The sequence below is a fragment of the Anabrus simplex genome, chromosome 2, assembly GCF_040414725.1.
Source record: "Anabrus simplex isolate iqAnaSimp1 chromosome 2, ASM4041472v1, whole genome shotgun sequence".
NCBI lineage: Eukaryota > Metazoa > Arthropoda > Insecta > Orthoptera > Tettigoniidae > Anabrus > Anabrus simplex.
In genome coordinates, this window is record NC_090266.1 from 330,539,913 (window position 1) to 330,560,405 (window position 20,493).

Sequence of the window (20,493 nt, forward strand, 5' to 3'; positions counted from 1 at the left end):
GTTCAGCTACTGCACTACTTCTGTAATATAGCATGCCTGGCTTGTGTACCATGGAGATGCAGTTGTGTGAATTGTTCTTTCCATTCTTCAGCTATAACCAGTTTATTTGTGACAACGAGTGTTGTCATGGCAAGCTCAAATCAGCTTACTGTTTCCTTAATAAGATGAGGGACAAGATTATAAAACAGACCCTGCTTACCTACTCTAACAATAAACACTGTCATACTATTTTTTTTTAATAGCTTGAATGTGTTCTGAAATTTTTCAATTTTCTTCTAATACACAGTATAACCTCGATTACCCGGATCAACTGGGACCAGGGCCGATCCGAGTTAACGAAAATCATCATCTCCGAACAACTAATAGTAGGTACTGCATTCCCCTTCAAAACAACTTTCTTCATGGACCGATCAAACAATTCCGGTTTGAAATGTACTGAACATATTCTGGTGTAAGCAGGTATCCAATTTTTCCTTCTAATGGCCTTAACCCTTACCCCTCGAATTAAAGTTCTCTGTGTTGCCTCTACTACTCGTATTTTAAATGTACATTTTTATCTTATATGACCTGTATTAATCTTTCACGATTTTGGAGATAGCACTTGGTTTTAAATGATGTAGTTAGGCTATGCACGTTTACAGCAAGCTATACGGGAGCAAATAAAAGCAATATGTAGAATTTAAGACGAATTATTTTGCATTATTATTATTATTATTATTATTATTATTATTATTATTATTACCGTTATCGCATACCGATTGGTTTCTTTAATAATTTAGTGTACAAATTATCGCTAAAAAGCAATTGAAAAACTCTATTCAGTCTCTGTTTTCATACCTCGCGGTATTATGTAGGCTGAAACCACTGTAAACGGCAATTTCTTGAAATCCGAATCTGTTGATTTATAATTGTGCCAGCCGTCAGCATCAGGTACATGTTGGGTTACGGTACACAAACCAACCATCGTCTGTTCACTTTTAGGCATCGTGAAATGCTATTAGATATATTCATTAGGAGCAGAGGTGCGAAAATACTGAGGTTTTGTGTGTTGCCTGACATATACAACATATATATGACTACTGTCGAATTTTTTATTATGGACACTCGAGTTTAGGCTTTAATTACAAACGAACCAATAGGCCTATGGAAATTCGAGTTATACCAATATTTTCCTTGTTTAATTCTACGTTACCGTATATAAGACGCATTGTTTTCGACGTTCATTAAATATTTTTTATTTGTGGTTGCAATAAATATTGCCCGGGTTTTTGGCTTCTTCTCTACGATGCGCTCACTTAGGAATATATACAAGGAAAACGACTTGTCTGATTCTAATGAAATTTTTATATGTTATAACCACATGTATTTGTAGTGTAATACTAAAGTTACAATTTTTTTCAACCACCCCGAAAAAAGTTCTTATCATTTTACTAAAGCAACTCTTTCTCAGCCCAGGATAAACGTACAACAGCAAACCTGGGCTTATTTTGAAGCACGCAGTCATGGTTATCAGAAACTACAACAACAACTGTAACCATACAGAGTGGTACCGAATTTATGAAGAGTAATATTGAGGAGAGGTTTTGTCCACGTCGGACCGTGCGATTAACAGCAGGCCGGGTGGTGAAATTGGGCGCAGTGTTGCCGCGTTCAGTAGTAATCAAGCGCGCAACGAACACAGTACGATCGCTCCGGGCAGTTGTGAAACGGAATGCCCGTGACCTTGGTTTGTCCGGAAGCCATTTTCAGTTTTCCTATGTTCTGCATGTTGACCACGTCACTTCAAGATGGCTCCGAGACCGCCGTTATCAGAGGGTGAACTTGCAATGATTTTTTTTTTTTTTTTTTGTTATTTGCTTTACGTCGCACCGACATAGATAGGTCTTATGGCGACGATGGGAGAGGAATGGGAAGGAAGCGGCCGTGGCCTTAATTAAGGTACAGCCCCAGTATTTGCCTGGTGTGAAAATGGGAAACCACGGAAAACCATCTTCAGGGCTGCCGATAGTGGGATTCGAACCTACTATCTCCCGGATGCAAGCTCACAGCCGCGCGCCTCTACGCGCACGGCTAACTCGCCCGGTAGGCCTTAGTTTCAAACGCCGGTAAAGAAGCTGGAACAACTGACTAAACGACATCGACCAGATGTACAGATTATTTGGTTACCAGTGGCCCATTGCGAGCGTAATCCAATCGAGCTCATTTGGGCTTACGTAAAAGGGAAAATAGCAAAAACAAATATAGCTAACACATTAGAAAATGGTAGAGGTATGGAAGCAGTTTACGCTTTATGCCGAGAAGCCTTACGTACCGTGATCCCTGAACTCTGGAAACAAGGTATTAAACACGCGGAAAAAATTGAAGACCACTACTGGGGAAAAAGATGGACTGTCTACAAATGTCCCTTATTTCGAGTCAGTCATAACATGAATGACAGCAGCACCGATTCTTCGGAACACAGTGATTTTTCAGACGAAGAAAATTGATAGAATTAAATACCGTAAATATATGTAGCCTAAATAATAATTCAAATAACTCTTGTAAAAATTGTACAGTGTGATATTTCTAAATTAGGAAGTTAACCATTTTTAAACCTGCCGTTGAAGGTCCAAAGCCATGAGAAAAGGTGATGGGAAGTGGAATTTATAAGAGGAAATAAAATTTAAGGTTGAAAGTAAACGAATGAATGTAAAGGAAAAGCTGTGTTCGTTGCGTGCGTGAATAATGCTGAACGCGGCAACACTGCGCCCAATTTCACCACCCGGCCTGCTGTTAATCGCACGGTCCGGCGTACACAAAACCTCCTTTCAATATTACTCTTCACAAATTCGGTACCAAACTGTACTGTTACAGTTGTTGTAGTTTCTGATAACCATGACTGAGTGCTTCAAAACAAGCCCATGTTTGCTGTTGTACGTTTATCCTGGGCTGAGAAAGAGTTGCCTTAGAAAAATGATAAGAACGTTTTTCAGGGTGGTTGAAAAAAATCGTAGCTTGAGTATTACACTACAAATACATTTGGTTATAACATATAAAAATTTCATTAGAATCAGACAAGTGGTTTTCCTTGTATATATTCCTAAGTGAGCGCTTCGTAGAGAAGAAGCCAAAAACCCGGGCAATATTTATTACAACCACAAATAAAAATTATTTAATGAGCGCCGAAAACAATGTGTTTTATATAAGCTAATGTAGAATTAAACAAGGAAAATATTGGTATAACTCGAATTTCAATAGGCCTATTGGTTCGTTTGTAATTAAAGCCTAAACTCGAGTGTCCATAATAAAAAATACGACAGTAAAAGAGCACATGGCGGCCATGTTTGTTTACTATGTGAGTGATTTGACAGCTGACGGCTACACTGCCATCTAAATAATGGATTTTTGACTGATTGTCGAATAGTATCTGGATTCTACAAAGTTCCACGCGGAACCAAAAGATGGCAGTACAGTATAACATCGTGTATTTTGTCGGCTAAGAGACGGCAGACGAGCGGTGGGCGATAAAATGCCGTGTCGGGTCTCCCCCGACATGCGACCGGAACGGGAATATCGTAATGTCGGGCCTCACCCGACAGACGAGTGGTAAAGGTTAATCCACTCTGGTCTTTCCTCATGAATAGGAAACCCCACGAAAAATTGACCATAAAGAAAAAGTCTAAACTAAAAATTCTTACGAAAAGTGGACGGTGCTTCTGAGTTACTGTAGTACATATTACAAGCCATGTTATTCCAGGAATATTTTTCGATTTCCGATTCGTGCAACCGTATGCACAACACGACATTGTAAGAGCTACAACATCAACTAAATATTAGTATCTCTTTTACGTTTTAGCGTGTCATACAGTGTTTGCATCTGAAAATTCCCGCAATTACAATTTGCGTTCATCGTATTCACTTCAATTAGCTGTGATAGATTTGACTATCAGAAGACAGCATGCGTTCTCCCGCCTATTTATGACCACAGCCCCTATGTAGACCACTGTCATTGGGCTTCACTCTCAGAGCTCCAACGCATCTCCCTGTATTCTTTACTCCCTGGTTTGACCTGATCTTTACATTAAGACATATGATGGAAAAAAGATGGGAGTTTGGAAAAGACATAATGATGGCATTTATTGACATTGAGAATGCTTATAACAGTATGCCCAGACAGTTGGTAGTATGCGATATACAAAGGAAAAAACAAGTTAACAGAGTGGAAGTGCAAATGATAAAAGCGATGTACAAAAATTGTGTTAAGTGTGAAGACTAGTTTAGGAAAAACAAAATTGTTTAAAGTTGAAACTGGTCTCCGACAGGGAAGTGTACTATCCCCCATACTATTCATCACAGTCATAGATGAAATTCGTAAGAATATTAAACAGAGATTGGGAAGACAGGCAACAAAAGCCATATTGTTTGCAGATGATATTAGCGGTATGGGGTGAGGATGAAACGGAAGTGCAAAAACAAGTAGATGTATGGAATCAAGAGACAGAAAAATTTGGGATGAATGTAAGCACAGAGAAAAATAAAAAAAATAGTGATGGCAAGGGGAAGGAAGGAGGGAAGGAAGAGGAAAGATAAAACTGAATGGTAAAATTCTGGAAGTAGTTAAAAGTTTCAAGTGTTTGTGAAGTGTGACCACAGAAGATGGAAACATAACCGAGGAAATTGGGAAAAGAATACAACAAGCAAACAGCTTCTACCAGAGTGTAAGCAGTATTTTGTGGAACCAAGATGTCCCAAAGAAATATAAGAAAGTATTATATTCAACATATATTATGAACCCACCTAACCTATGTAGCTGGATTGTGGACTACAACAAAACGATAAGAGCGTAGAATACAGGTAGCGGAGATGAAATTCGTAAGAGATACCGAGGGAGAAAGGATAGAATTAGAAATGAAATGCGGAAAAGGACAGGAATCTTGAAACTTCAAGACAGGATAGGAACAACAAAGCTAAAGTGGTATGGGCATATAATGAGAATGGGCAAAGAGAGTATGCCATAAAAAACTTTTTCAGAGAAGTTAACTCCGAGATATCTGATGGATTCTTCTTGTGATACCGCTTTAAAATTTCCACTGAAGAAGAATGATATTCAAGCCTATCTCTCTAAGACTATTCATTGCCTCTGTAACCTTTAACGCATATTTAGTTCTAAACATCTCTTAGTTAATATATACCATGTGTCAAAAATAAAATATGTCATAAATGAGCACTAAACTACACTATTCTATTCATAATCTTATTTAAAATCTCTTTGCCTTGTCTGCTGTAGGTTTTGATTCGGTAACACCAACAGAGGTCAAGGGCAGAGTGAATGCTTAAACATTGAACAAAACCAACAGATTTCATATTTGGGTGTCAAAAACAAACATTGTCCAATATGCTAAAGGAGGAGTACATATTGATCCTGATACTGATGTTCTACTGACAGGCATGTTGTCCGAGGCTAAGGTCAAGGTCAATTATGTTTATGTATGGACAAGATTCACTTACTGTGGAGTGAGGAGCTACCAAACTAGAAAGTGTTTGAGGGTGGATGGAAGTAGCTGCAAAATTTACTGACGAAAACTTGGGTTTGGAAGATTTTAATAAATTTTAAGACACACTAATTTTAATAAATTGACTGCATTTGTAGGTAACAGATGGCTCAAACAGCTGTGACATCAATGGTCATCTTTAGAGCATCACGCCAATCACTGCAAAACAGACCATCATGGTGTGTAATCCAACTGTTTGCTGAAAGGTTTTCCCTTTTGAGGAAGCTGATACCATTTCTAGAATTCTTGATCTCTCAGTAATTGTCTTATTCTCTTAAAATCCGAAAGACCATTCTTGGAATTTAATAAGCTGACACAACGTGAAATAAGTAGGTTTTGTAGGCAGTTATTACTCTCCTCAGAGAGATACCTACTTCCCAAAATACCTAAGGGTTTCCATTTATTTGTAGAGTAAGAAGGGTGCTGATCTGTTGCAGGACAGTTTCCCGCTGGGATCGGAAAATTCCTAGACCTTTGAACTTCTGGTGTGTAATTATCATATCATATTAGGTGTGTCGGCAGGAAGCTGAAGGATTTCTTACCGTGTGCATTTTATCATTTTGTTGCTATCTTTCAGAAATTTCAGAGGAATGCATTTCAGTGCAACCGCCTGAAATGGAAAAATTAATGCTGGGCATACTGAAGAAATTATGATGAACTTTTGGTCAGCCTGAAGGAGAGAGATGACACTGACTCCCATTTTGAGACTTTGACCCTGCATCGTGCTGTGTGTGTTCCGAAAATTCACTCCGAGATATCTGATGGATTCTTCTTGGGATACCGCTTTAAAATTTCCACTGAAGACAGAAATTACACCGTAATTAAGCTGACCTTTAGATACGTTGATAAGACACTGATTTAGACATAATGATATTCAAGCCTATCTCTCTAAGACTATTCATTGCTGTTTCAGTCAGATCTAGAGCAGAAGCTTTGTTTTTACAACAATAACAGTGTCATCGGCAAATCCAAGTACCGTGAGTGACTTCAAACCTTCTACGAATGGAAACCCTTATTCCCTACCTACTGATTTCTCGGAGAGTTCATTCATCATATGGTCCAAATGTTTATTGGTCAAATAGGGAGAAGTTTCAAAACTCGGTATTTGGAACATGTAAATGCTGTCAAGCATAATAGATTCTCTGCTTTAAGGTTACATGCTCATGAGGCTAATCATCATTTCTCCATCATTCAACAAGATTTGGACATTCTTTATTTCAGTCAAAAAGGCCTCTTTCTCAATATCCTTCAGGAGTACTTTATATCTCTAGACCATGTTTCTAATCCTGCTTTCAATATGAATGAAATTTCAAAAAGAAACTAATGTCCTCATAGAGTCAATTATTTCCTTAGCACCAAAGTATCACGGTCAAAAATTCAATACAAGTCTGACAAATGATCCTAATAATTCCCCTCCTCCTCTCATGGTGCCTTCCTCATTCCAACTTTCCCCTCTCTTTTCCTTCCCACCCTTACCACTCGCTCCCCTTCCTTCTACTACCTCCTCTGCTATGTCACAACAAATTCAAAGCTATAGAAAACACTGAACAGCTGCGCTGGGTAACCTCAAAGGGAAAGCCCTCTCTCTTTTAACAGTCACATTCCCATTATTTTGTTTCAATTTGGACAAGTAATTTTCTTCTTTCTCTTTTAGATATTCCCCCATTAACGCCCTTACAGACGGATAAGACTTACTTTATGACACTGGGATATCTTTCACTTATTGAAACCAAAGAGGATTGTTCCTTCCATGATATGGCCGTTCACATGCACATCAACAAATATTAACCAGTTTTATTTGTGTCAGCAATGTCATATATACTGTATATATTTTACTATGATCCATAGTGGGACTACCAATAGACAATGGCACTTTATGTGTCCCTTAATCGACATAAGCGCAGTTTCGAATGCACCTACACCGAAATCATTTTCAATCTTGTTATCTACTAGTTTTTATCCCAAATCCACTTGACCATTATCAAGTGTCTAAATGTGCACATAATTTTGTGCATCATAACTTTAGATGTTTGTCTTTGTAGCCTTAACTCAGGAGGTTTAACCCCCTTTTGTTTATAGCCAATTCCAGGCATCACGTGTTTACATATGTACATTTCTTTTTGACATATATATGAAACTTACCATCTAAACAAACTGAAATTTATGCATAATAACGTCTAGATGATACTTATCCACCTCCACAAATTTCATTGTTGTAAACCTGATGCATGCGATTTTATAAAATTATAAACGTAGCGATCGGTGTTTACATGGAACAGACTTTTGATTTTACATATCTTCACGTTTTTTCTAAATTCTGCAAATTGTGGCAACTTTTATTGGTAATGTTAAGATACTGTTTACAAGAAGGACAAAGGTACATTTTGCGAAGGAAAAAAACAAACGAAATGTGCAAGCTGCATATTGTCGGCGTAATATAGTTAAAGGCAATCATCGCATGTTTACTTGACATCGTCCCGCGATTACACACACGAATCAGTGCTATTGCGACATGGCATGAGGGGCTAAAAAATCTTAAACTCTGCATCAAATACTATCACTGAATGATAAAATGTACATTAAATATTGCAGTAAGTAATAATAAAGAAGGGTGTGATGGCGCAGCGGTCAAGCTGCTTGGAACCATCAAGATGGACTGGGTTCGAGTCCCAATTAATGCATGTGTGATTTTCGATGTGAAAGTCACGTCTGCTGGTTCGGATTTCACGTAAAAATGAGGTCTCGTGGCTTATGCTACTGAGAATATCGGTCACATAAAACTACAAGCTTCATTGCTCCAAATTGTCGCCGTCGTTAATAATGATAATAATAATAATAATAATAATAATAATAATAATAATAATAATAATAGACATGATACTGTATAGGCTTTTGGGCTTATGTCGTGTTAAGAAAATAAGGTGAAATTCTGTATGTATGTTTCGCAGAGAACTGTGCTCTGCGTCATCAGAAGAAAATCTCGACTGCCCACGAGAAAGGCTTCTTAAACAAAGACTTTTTGAAATTAGACCTTATAATAGAAGAGGTCAGCTTCCGTTTCGAACGCTAGCACTGTGTCACGTCTGGGGAGCCATCTGGTGGCGAATGAATGTACCATTTCCACTTCTATTATAACGTCTAATTTCAAAAAGTCATTGTTTAAGAAGCCTTTCTCGTGGACAGTCGAGATTTTCTTCTGATGACGCAGAGCACATTTCTCTGCGAAACGTCAAGAATTTCACAATATTTTCTTGACACGGCACAAGCCCAAAAGCCTATACAGTATCATGTCCATAACTATGGGCCGTAAAAGCATCAATAATAATAATAATAATAATAATAATAATAATAATAATAATAATAATGAATATAACTACAGATACTGGGACTGACATGTGGCCTACTTAATAAAGTAAAGTGTTTTTATGAATTGTCACACAATTATTTAACACTAATAACAATAAATGTAAAATGAAGTAAAATATTTAGAAATAACTGAACATACAACGCTTAAGTAGCCTACAGTTTGAATGAAAGCTTGGTCAGAAAAAAATACACAAGAACCTTGTTTATCCAGCCCTCATTAATCCAGATCTCCAGTTTATCCGGATCAAAAATAATTAAATTTATTTTTACTTGATCAGTACGTCTTTGACGGCGTCGACTCTTCACGAATGTGTTTTCTGCCAAGGATAGTTAAGGACAGGAATTGCAAGTAATTCGGCCACGGTCTATCAAAGGTACCATCCTGGCGTTTGTCTGGAATTGAGAATGGGAAACTGTCGAAAACCACTCCCAGGACGGCCGAGGTGGGATTCGAACCCACGCTCTTCTGAATGCAACGCACTATTAATTCACTGATGGTGAATTCAAAAATGAAACCAGCACATCAGAAAAAACAATGACTAATGGAGAGGCAAGAATGGAGTTGGACAAACTGATGGACTCTTTAGAATCCTTGACTAAAACCGTACCGGCAGAACTGTTGTTAGTAAAAGGTCATGATCGTGCTGCGCACAAACACACTACAAATGTAAAACAGAAAAACTCACATTATTTTAGTGCATAAAACAGACTTAAATTTACGACAAGTGTTCTGATATTTTTTTGTACATTTGAAAAATGGTATTACTGTACAACGTACGTTAATAGATTATACAACATGTACTGTATGTGTTTTTAGTCTTTTCCGGATTATCCGGATTATCCGGATTATCGATAATCCGGATCTGTTCCGGTCCGACTTAATCCGGATAAACGAGGTTCTTTGTATAATAAAATGAAAAAACAATTTTTGTTCATTCTGCTTCTGATACAGGCTCATCAGAATACCATTTCTCACTAGTAAAACGAGTCGCCGGTAATATTCTTTCAATTTCACTTACATTTAAAAAACCGCTCGTCTTTCATCGGTGGTTCACAAAACAGTTCACTTGCGAAAGCTGGTTACAAAATAAATATCACCATTACATCCAGTTATGGTACAAACACAATATTTTGAATGTTTCTTCCCACTGTATTTTACCCACTTCAGAAGCCGTTATCACAGGATGGATTTTTGTCATATGCTTCGATCTTGTAGTCTGGATGTAGAGAGAGTGTGGTAGTAGTTTCAGAATAATATTTTCTTGCCTGAACTATATATTTTTGAATGGTTCCACATAATGAATATCATGTGTTCCTGGTACTGCAGAAAAATATACTTAGGTCGAAGTCCACAAAAAGAAGACCAACATATTGCGTGATATGGGTATTCCTGTTTCTTGCATTGTGATGCACATGAATCATTTTTTTAAATTATTGTCCAGAACTGTCGTTTACGGAGATAAAATCTCTTGCTCAAGGAGATGGCCAAATGGTATCATCCGGATTGAGAAATACAAGAACTTCTTGATTTGGAAGTGAAAACATCCTGCGCACACCAAATTATACACTCAGCGCAGAAAAAAGTTGCTGTTTCTTCCGCGGACTCACAGCGTGCTCCCTACGCTTTACAGCTTTCCCCAATGTTTGTTCGCGTTTATAACCAGAAAGTGGCATACCCGGCTCTGCAATCGATATTGATGGTTGTGTTGTTGGACTTGTAGAACAGGAAGTAGCTGTCGATTAGCCCGGAAGTTTTTTCTGAGCTCTGTGTTTCTTCACCAATTCTCGTATCTGTTGGCGGCATACACATAACTGGGCAGGTGTCATCTTTCTTTCCGCAATACCGTTCACAACATTCCTTGTGAGTAAGCAGCATTATTAAATATCACCTCAGTGTGAACACCGATTGCTATTCTAAAATATGTCCTTTACAAGTGAGTGTGATGCAGAAACTGAATCTTGTCGGCAGCGTGTTGCGGCAGCGGGGAACTTCCCGGTCGCCTGCTCGTAAGACCGCTGTAAACATGTGACGTATTTTACTATCAGCTTCGTATGAGAATCCATTTGAAATTTTAAACAAATGATATAGCAGCTTGAAAGGGTGTGCAGTATTGACTTTGCATACTAAGTTTTATTCATATTGAGCCCCACACTTTTCGTCTACAGAAACTTTTATACTTTTTTCGTCATGTGTTTTACATGGCCTGCAGCAATAAATTTTTCGCTTTATTACACCTTATATAAACTGTTAATAACCTAAATAAGTACTTTACTGCAAGGAGAAAGAGCAACAGAATTAACATTTACTATAATTATTTTCATAACTTTTCATCATAATAAACAGGAATTCCTAAAACTATTGAGAAATATCAAATGAATTTAGCCTAGACATAAAGGTTCAATTAAGCACAAAATTAAAAACTGAAAGACATCAATAAATTAATACACATCATAAAATTAATAAAACGTCATGTTTTATCTATTATGAAAAACAATTGTTAATTTTTATTTTCAGTATTACTTTTTCCTGCTTGGGTGGACTATTCTCTGGAATTAACCTTATGACAACAGTATGTCCTAATTCCAATTTTTATGATGAACAGCTGAGGATGACCACTATATATGGTCGAAGCTAGTACTGTTTGAGAGTAAAACTATGTATTGATTAGGTGGAGAATATACTAAAGTTTATTGTTTATAATCTAACCTCACCTCACATAGGCTCTTTACCATTTCCCCTTAGAAGTGTACTATTAAGGGCATTACTTGTAGGAGCTGAAGTGGTGAAGTAACCTGTATGTGAGATTAACGTGTGTTAACGTCACACACAGGCTCTTTACCATCTCCCCTTAGAAGTGTACTATTAACGACTCTCCTTGGAGGAGCCGAACTGGTAAAGTGACCTGTACATAAGGTTATTACATGCGTTATCCTAACATTGCCCACAATCATTAATCTTGCCCCATAATCGCTAACCTAACCTCATACAGGCTCTTTATCGTCCCCCTTAGAGGAGTCCAATTACAGGCATCCCTTGAAGGAGTGGAACTCGTAAGGTAACTTGTAGGTGTGTGTTAACCTAACCTTGCCCACAAATGCTAACTTAACCTCACACTCTCCCCTTATAAGTGTCCAATTACTGACTCCCCTTGGAGGAGTCAAACTGGAATAGTTCAACAGCAAAGAACACACGTGCAGATGTTCATTTAGTTCAGAACACAGCAGATTATATGCTGACTGTTTACAACTTTCCTGTTCATTTGTAATTACACATTGATTTTAAATTTATGAACAGGGTATGATAACATCAGACAATGGGTGTTCTGAACACACAAAAGTTGTATGCATTCAATTTTGGCAGGGCGTGCCTCCATCTTGCTCACTTGTGCTACGTGTCCAAGGAAACTGAACTAACTGCTAGCGTGATCTGTTAACCATTTTTGCAAAAAAAAAAAAAGAGTAACTTATGAACTAGCCATCAGTGTGTGCACAATCCTACTTTTCTTCACGGCTATCAGAGCGCTCTGCAATGTCTTTCGCGCTTGCGTGTTGGCCATTCCCCCTCCAAGCATGTGCACTATGCATTACCCTTTCCTCGCACATCCCCTCCCCCACGAGAACTCAATAAAACCCAGCGGAGAGCCTGTCTCTCCATCACTCTTCCACGAGGAAGAGTAGCCTGCCAGGCAGTAGGATGCCAGCAATATTTTTGGTCGGGGGTTTGGAGGCGACCTCCTAGGAAAGAGAACAGGCTCTCTCCCTTCCCCTATTTTTGGTCGGAGCCAGAGGTGGCCCCAGGGGGAGGGGGGTGTTAGCGTCCTTGGTTGCCAGTTTAGGTTATGATATCATGAAGTCATAACTTCAGCTAAGTGAGCTTTGGCCACTCCACGTAGGTGACTACATGATTTTATCAACTTCGGGTCAATGACCTTGCCTGTACAAAAACAAGCTGACTCAGGAAAAATTCAAATTTTCTGCCAAAATCGTGGGAAAATGCAGATGCAGCACTCACCGATGATTAAGAAAATACTGTATATTGCTCATTCTACTGACGATGACTGCTTTATACACCACGTATTTTGTATGAACTGCTTGGATAGCCGACCAAATGCCAAATGAGCAGCATGCAGTTTTCCACGTCCTCTTCTGTGGTACATCATTTAGACAAGATTCTTCGAAGGTATGAGAAGTGATCTACCTGTTCCAGAATGACATCTGAGGCAAAGACACTGAACTCAGCCAGGCTAGTCCCTGGAGCAGGTTGGGCAGTGATCTTGGTTGTATGTGCACTGATGGTGAGGCCAAAACGATCATATGCATTCTTGAAGTTATTCATTGACTGCTGTAGGTCCCCAGGAGGTAAGAGTAGGTGATGCAGTATCATCAGCATACCGCACTTTATTCTGGTCACGTAAGTTAAGTGACGTGAACGAAGAAGTCTTGTCAACCTGAAGAGACTTCCATCAAAGACAATACCTTACATCGATGACAAAAGCATTGGTCAATGATGAATGGCATAGCATAGCAGCGAAGTACAAAGCAAAGAGCGCTGGGCAAGTACACACCGTTGCTTCGGTCCATGTGTGACAGGAAAAGCATCAGATGTTTTCCTGATGGAGAACATGACCAGGCATACTATCATTGAGTGCTTGAACCAGGCCAACAAAGTGTTCAAGACAACCAAAGCATCTTAACATTGCCTACATAGCAGGCCTTGGAGCATGTGTAACCATGCCGTGGATAAATTGAGTAAGTATTCAACATCCACAAATGATTCCTATAGTCCCAATTATAACTGGCCTATGTGATAGGTTTGCTTTTGAAGTTTCACAAATGATAGTGCATCTGCATATTTCTGTGATTACACCCAGAGGTATCTTAATTCATATCATCACAAGTGCTGGATAACAAGAGGTGGATCAATTAACTAGCTCCCATATTTTTTTTTTTTGCTAGGGGCTTTACGTCGCACCGACACAGATAGGTCTTATGGGATAGGAAAGGCCTAGGAATTGGAAGGAAGAGGCTGTGGCCTTAATTAAGGTACAGCCCCAGCATTCGCCTGATGTGAAAATGGGAAACCACGGAAAACCATTTTCAGGGCTGCCGATAGTGGGATTCGAACCTACTATCTCCCGGATGCAAGCTCAAACCGCGCGCCTCTACACGCACGGCCAACTCGCCCGGTAGCTCCCATACTCTCCTCATCTGAATCCACTAGACCTTTTCCTATGGGGGTACTTAAGAGTCACTGTTGTATTTGAGTGCTATGGATGGTGCAGCAATTCTCCATTCATCAACTGTGACTACCTGTTACATTTTCACACACAACACCAAGCATTTTTGATCATACTCAGAATGCAATGCAAAGACAAGGAGGGGCCTGTATTCAGGCAAAAGGTGGACATCTTAAACACTTGATACGATGTGTGTAAATGAAGAGGTGTGTATTGACACAAACCGGACGTGACCTCCCAGGAATCAAATCCAGGATCCTCTAAACAATTTCCCTAAGGTGCTGGACGAATAATAATAATAATAATAATAATAATGTGAAACAAATCTCACCTGGATCGATGGGAGTGTACGTTTCTTGACCAGTCAACAACTCATAATTGGTAAACTGTGAATGTGGATAGGTTGGCGCAGCAGATGTTGGAAGAACACCGGGACCAGAGTACGGGAGGCCAACATAATCTACTGGCTGTCCGTCAGGTCCTACATGGTGTACTTCACGCACAACCTTTGTTAAAGTCGTCACCTAAAACAAGTAAGAAATAAATTGTTTAAAGATTAATCCTCCTTTCATATGCTTATGCTTTGCTAGCCCTAACACAAGAATTGTGCAAAGTAGGAACAAACATAATTCACAAACTGCCACACATCCCTATATTTTTTACAGTAGTGGAGTTTCCTATGAAGAGAGCCTGAATATCACAGACTCTACTAGATGATTATCTTTACATTGAAAATCTCACATTTAAGCCTATGTGACAAAATACTACCCTAATAGGATTTTTTAAATTAGCTTGATGTCGCACCAACACCAACACAGATAGATCGTATGGCAGCGATGGGACAGGAAATGGCTAAGAGTGGGAAGGAAGCAGCCATGATCTTAATAAGGTACAGCCCCCAGCATTTGCCTGGTGTGAAAATGGGAAAACACAGAAAATCATCTTCAGGGCCACCGACAGTGGGTTTTGAACTGACTATCTCCCAAATGCAAGCTGATAGCTATATAACACAAACCACACAGCTGCTACTCAGAGGTCTCTACGGTTTTAGTCAGAATTTGTGGAACATGCCTTCAAGCTTGCAAAATATTTCTTCCTATAAAATTTCATTACATGATCCTATTGAGATGTTACATTCCTCTGCAACTTCCCAAAATGTCAAACATCGATTAGAATGCACAATTTCATAAACCTGTCCAACATGAGAATCATCACACTCACCAGCCTGAAATCTTGCACAGCAGTTGGTTGCAACCAAGAACCTAGGGAAGATAGATCCTGTGCTTTCATGCTGCACTTGTTCCTGGGGGTTGATACTCTGAGGGAATCAAAATTTAAATACTTGGGTGGAGGATCACCCTCGACAGACTTGAGACGTTTGTTTCCAGCCATGCCCAAAAACACCCTCCCCAAATGCCACCACATTAATCAGACGCCTCTGTAGCCGAACCAAGCAGCCAAGGTAATACCCATCTGGTCGTAGCAGGTACTGGGTCCGATGCCTAATACAAGCAGACTGAAGCAATGAGCACTAGGCCTCTCTTCCTCAAATAACCCGCAATAAGAAGTACCCCATACTGCATACAGAGTGATAAGCGTAGATTTTTGGCATTTGGCTGTGCGGGGACCTGTGTTGTCAAGCGGATGCTATTGTTGAGTATATGGCACTCTCAGCCGACAGGATGACAAGCGAAACATGTACTACCAATTTACGAATTCACTTAAGGCAAAATATATTTTATCGATTAGGAGGAACTATTGTTAATTTATCCATAATGACATGGTTCTGTCTATTATTGTCATTAGGCCTAAAGGGGGGATAGTACACACCTATAGAAGAGTTTTGGACTAATGATGGAACAGGAATAATTACAGCAAGAAGTTGTATGTCTTCGAAGCGGTTTTCACTTTTGTTCAGGAGTTTGCACTTCAATGATGAAAGCACTGGTGTTGTAAGACAAAAACCTGGTCACCTTGCCGCAGTTCACTCTCTGGTCAGCAAATTTGTATCAGTTTATTTCTGAAGACATTTTGTAATAAGGATGACTGCAACGATCCTGAGAGACAAAAGATATGTGGGAAAAGGGAACGATCTGTTCCATGTGGTTGGCAGGGTAACCACACTGCAACAATGAAGTGAGATTTTTGTAATAATTTTGTATGCAAGAGACACTGAAGGAACATTACAAAATGTATTAGATGTGACAGAAAAGGTATGAAACTTTCCAATGAGGACTCATCATGAGGGGATAAACTGGGATCGATTTCTTGGACATGGCGATTAAGTGTATTTTTCATCCTGTCTTTGCTGTCTTTTTTCTTCCCTATTATATCTTATTTCCTTGTATAGTTGTGCAAATATTACAATATTATCATTTTTTTACTTTAATGATATATCTACTGTTTAACTTAATTTCAGTAGGCAAAGTATCCAATGCCCCTTTCAGAATTAGATCACATATCAATGCTTATCCATTATAAGTACATCAATATTAATCACTGATACATGTTTTCAATTTTATACAAAAAGTAACATTAAAACAAAAGAGAAAACCCCATTAAATAAAAGGTTTATGCATTTGGAAGCACGTAGACGACACTGGTTGACAAAGTCTACCGCTCACCTGGTAGTGCAACTCTAACTGGCGCATCTGGTCTAGGGTTAAAAATGTTAAAATGGAAGAAGTTTCCTCATCGGTCTTACATGAGCCTGGTCAGCCTGTTCACAAAAGGCTGCACACGCAGTATCCCACTGTTAACAATATCTGTTTCCTTGAACTTCTTCCGTGCTGCTGTAACCAGATCCCACACATCCTGAACTATGTCAGTACATATTCCTGCTTGCCTTACATTATACGTACCAGCACAGAAAATTACCTCTTCTGCTTTCACTCCTCATTCCCTTCTATTTTCCTCAACATCTACCTTAACCAAATTCCTGGATAACACTCTACCCAGGTTCCCTTCCCTCCAAACACTTTTTCCGCATGCCTAACAACCGAGTCACCCATAACCAGAGCCTGAACCCCACCCACCTAATTAGATGAGATGAGCCTTTATTGTGTCCTTAGTGCTTATTCAATTTAATATACTATCTTGAGTGGGGAGATGCATAAATTTACTGTATGTGTTACAATAAAGTAAGCTGACTTTACGCGTGGGAGTTTTCTTTACATTTTCCCTTATCAGGCGCGTCCCAAGTGGTGGATAGGGGGGCTCGCCCGACTTGTTTGGAGTGTCTGAGGGAAATAAAATACCTCTCGCAAACCAAAAACAGGTATAGATGTTGATTCCCATAGGGAACCTGAAACACTTGTCCCGAATGAGTGCACACTGGAGTGTAATGCTGGCAACCAAGAATGAGTTAGCTGGAAAATTTATAATGTAAAATAACGGACCATTTATATTGGTATTAGATATTTACTCATTCAGGACAAATATTTGTATCATCTGATGGCCAGGCACGCATCAACTTTTGGTAATGAGACAGTCTCTCATAGTGCATTGGCACTGCCGGTGGCTCCAAATAGCATATGTAGTGGCCTCCACAGTATGCACTAGCCATGCGACTCGGTGGGTGTGCCATTTACCAACTGATGAGCCCAACTTAGCACACTTGGGGTGAAACGCTGGCAAACAAGAATGAGTTAGGTGGAAAATTTATAATGTCCCATAATGGACCATTTATATTGGTATTAAAAACTGGTATTGCCAGGAAACATCTTGAGGCATTAAGATTGTTACTAGCCCAAGCCAAGGCTTGGAAGAGGAAGCCTCACCCACACATCCTGGAGAGGCATCCATGGTTCCTACACATGGGTTATACGGTGGTTCAGGTGAAGTGGTGCCGGTGACTGAGGTGAAGGCTCATTGCGAGGTGCTGGAACCAACACATCACTTTGCTCAACATGGCCTGTATGAGCTGCGGGTTGGGAACTGGAGGAACCCAACCTAAGGCGAAACTCATGGCTGTGAAGTCAGTCATGGGAATGCCAAGTGAAAACCTCATAAGTAGACCTACTGAAGGGGAAACAAACCTGGCTAGGTTACGGCCAGGGGCAGACTGCTTGATGCATGACAGAGAGGCGTGGTTTCTGCTACTGAGACCCTTGAGTTGCGGGAGGACAATGTCTCGCTGCATGCCTCATCACAGATGGTGAAAACGTCGCTCAGGACCCTAGAAGGGGAACCCTATTCAAAAACTTCTACATCAAGGGGAAGTCATGAAGCTCCAGCAGAATAGATCCGGGAGCAAGCCCAAGATGAACAAATGGAGACAAAGTCCCAGAAGGACAGGCTGTCGCCAACATAAAACAAGAGACGGCAACAGAAGCTTCAGTAGAGCAGGCTGCTATCACAAGCAAATCAGGAATGTCCGTAGAGAAAGAACTGAAAATTTCTGCATCAAAAAATCAACAGGTTGCATATTGACAGAACACCTCGCGAGGATGGAAGCCAAAATAGCGGCTGGAACTTGGACGGAGAAGCAGCCACGGAACAGGGATCGGTGAGAGGCTATCCCTCCAACAACGCCCAAAATGCTAAGGTCAGAGGATAGTACGCCACCAAATTCGGCTACAAAACCACCCACCAACATACAGAAAGAAGAACGGGTCATATCCTTTTCGGAAAGACCCACTTCAATTAAGGTGGCCATAGTATGGTACCTAAAACCTTTCCAGATGGGGAACTGAAGGAGGAAGACTTGATAGAGCTCTCACCTGTTCTGATAGCGCAGATGAAACCGCTGTCAGACAGGTGTTTTCCAGGCTTCCTCGAGTCTCCAAGGCTGGAAAGTGGAGCAATGGTACTGATCTGTGTAAATCCCGAAACCAAACATTGACTGGAACAGACAGTAGCCAATTGCAACCATTGGAAAGGGAAGAATTTGGAGGTGGCAAAAGCTAAGAAGGTGCTGAACACAACGAAGGTCATCACCAAGTTTCTACTTCCATTTGACTAGATAAAGGTAGAAGATGCTCTTGTCAGAATCCATCAGCATGACACCAAACTTCCACCGAAAGAGTGGAGAGGGCTGAATGCGATAACTTCTGGCAACACAGGAAGGAAAATAGTTTTGGCCCTTAATGAAAGAGATTTTGAAGAGCTCAAGAAGAGAGACCTTATGGCCAAGCTTGGACTTGAGCAGACCAAATTCCAAGTAATTAAGGGAAAATCAAAACCTAGCATTGGCAAGGATGGTGCTTAAAGTTCTTCAGACCAAACTTCAACATAAAAGAGCAGCCGTCGCCAATTTCGTCTGGATGTTCAAGTCGAGAATGTCAAGGTGGCTCTCATACACGAGCCATGGTTAGTTAAGTGCAGAAGAGCAGGACAGGCGAAATCTGGAGGTAAGCTAATGTAAGACATCACATCGGATGTGCTCAGAACATTTCTACTTGTAAGCAGGAGATTAAAATGCCTTCTGTTACAGGAACACTGTTCAAAGGATCAAGTGATGTCCAAGATAAAACTTGGAAACTGGGAAGGACCCAGAGAAATAACAATAGGCCCTGAACCCTTTCATACGATTCAACAGATCTGCCTCCATGGGAAGATGTTGGAAGAATTAATTTGCAAAGCAAAGAGGAAATGTGAACACCTAGTACTTGGAGCAGATGCAAATGCACATCACACTGCAGGGGGGCAGTACTAACTGCAATGCAAGAGGTGAGTGATAATATCAACCTAGAAAGTAAACCTACATTCATAAATAAGAATCATAGAGAGGTAATAGAGATCACATTAAGCACCACACATATTGCAAACTTCATTAAGGGTTGGAAGGTGCTGGAGGAGCCATCCTTGACAGACCACCGTCATATCCAATTTGCGATAGATGCAAGACTATGTGGTATTTAAATGTACAGAGATCCTAAAAGGTCAAACAGGGATGGATACACAGAAATTCTAGTGCAGACTGTACAAAAGATCCGAACAAACGTAAGGGGACAGAGGGAATTGGATGAGGCAGTGGAACAATTAGAATAGGCCATTTTAGCCACATATCACGACAGCTGTCCCCTCGGAGAAGAGAAAACTGCCAAAAAAGTTAGATGGTGGATTAACAATCTAGCCAAAATGAAGAAAGAGGTTAGAGTGTTGTACAAAATATCATCAAGAGATGGTATGTGGGACGCTTATCATAGGAAACTCACCGAGTAGAACCTAGAGATGCGGAGAGCAAAAAGAAACCCTTGGAGACTGCTCTGCAAGAAAATTGAATCATACACTAAGGTAGCAAGGCTCCAGAAGGTTCTTAAAACTGTTGTTGTTGTTTGATTCCACGCTCCGACTCACAGAATGTCAGTATCCATCTTCCTGATGATTGCCCCCCTCTCGTGTAGTCCCCACCCGGA

General features: G+C 40.0%; 1 protein-coding gene across 5 annotated transcripts in view; it reads right to left on the minus strand.

Moving 5' to 3' along the window:
* Positions 1 to 20,493, minus strand: part of p120ctn (adherens junction protein p120) — a 914,089-nt gene that overhangs the window by 713,872 nt on the left and 179,724 nt on the right. For all 5 annotated transcript variants that reach the window (XM_067140690.2, XM_067140688.2, XM_067140689.2 and 2 more), the window contains exon 4: positions 14,466 to 14,658. In XM_067140690.2, coding sequence (XP_066996791.2) covers positions 14,466 to 14,658 — 193 coding nt within the window. The remainder of the gene's footprint in view (positions 1 to 14,465; positions 14,659 to 20,493) is intronic.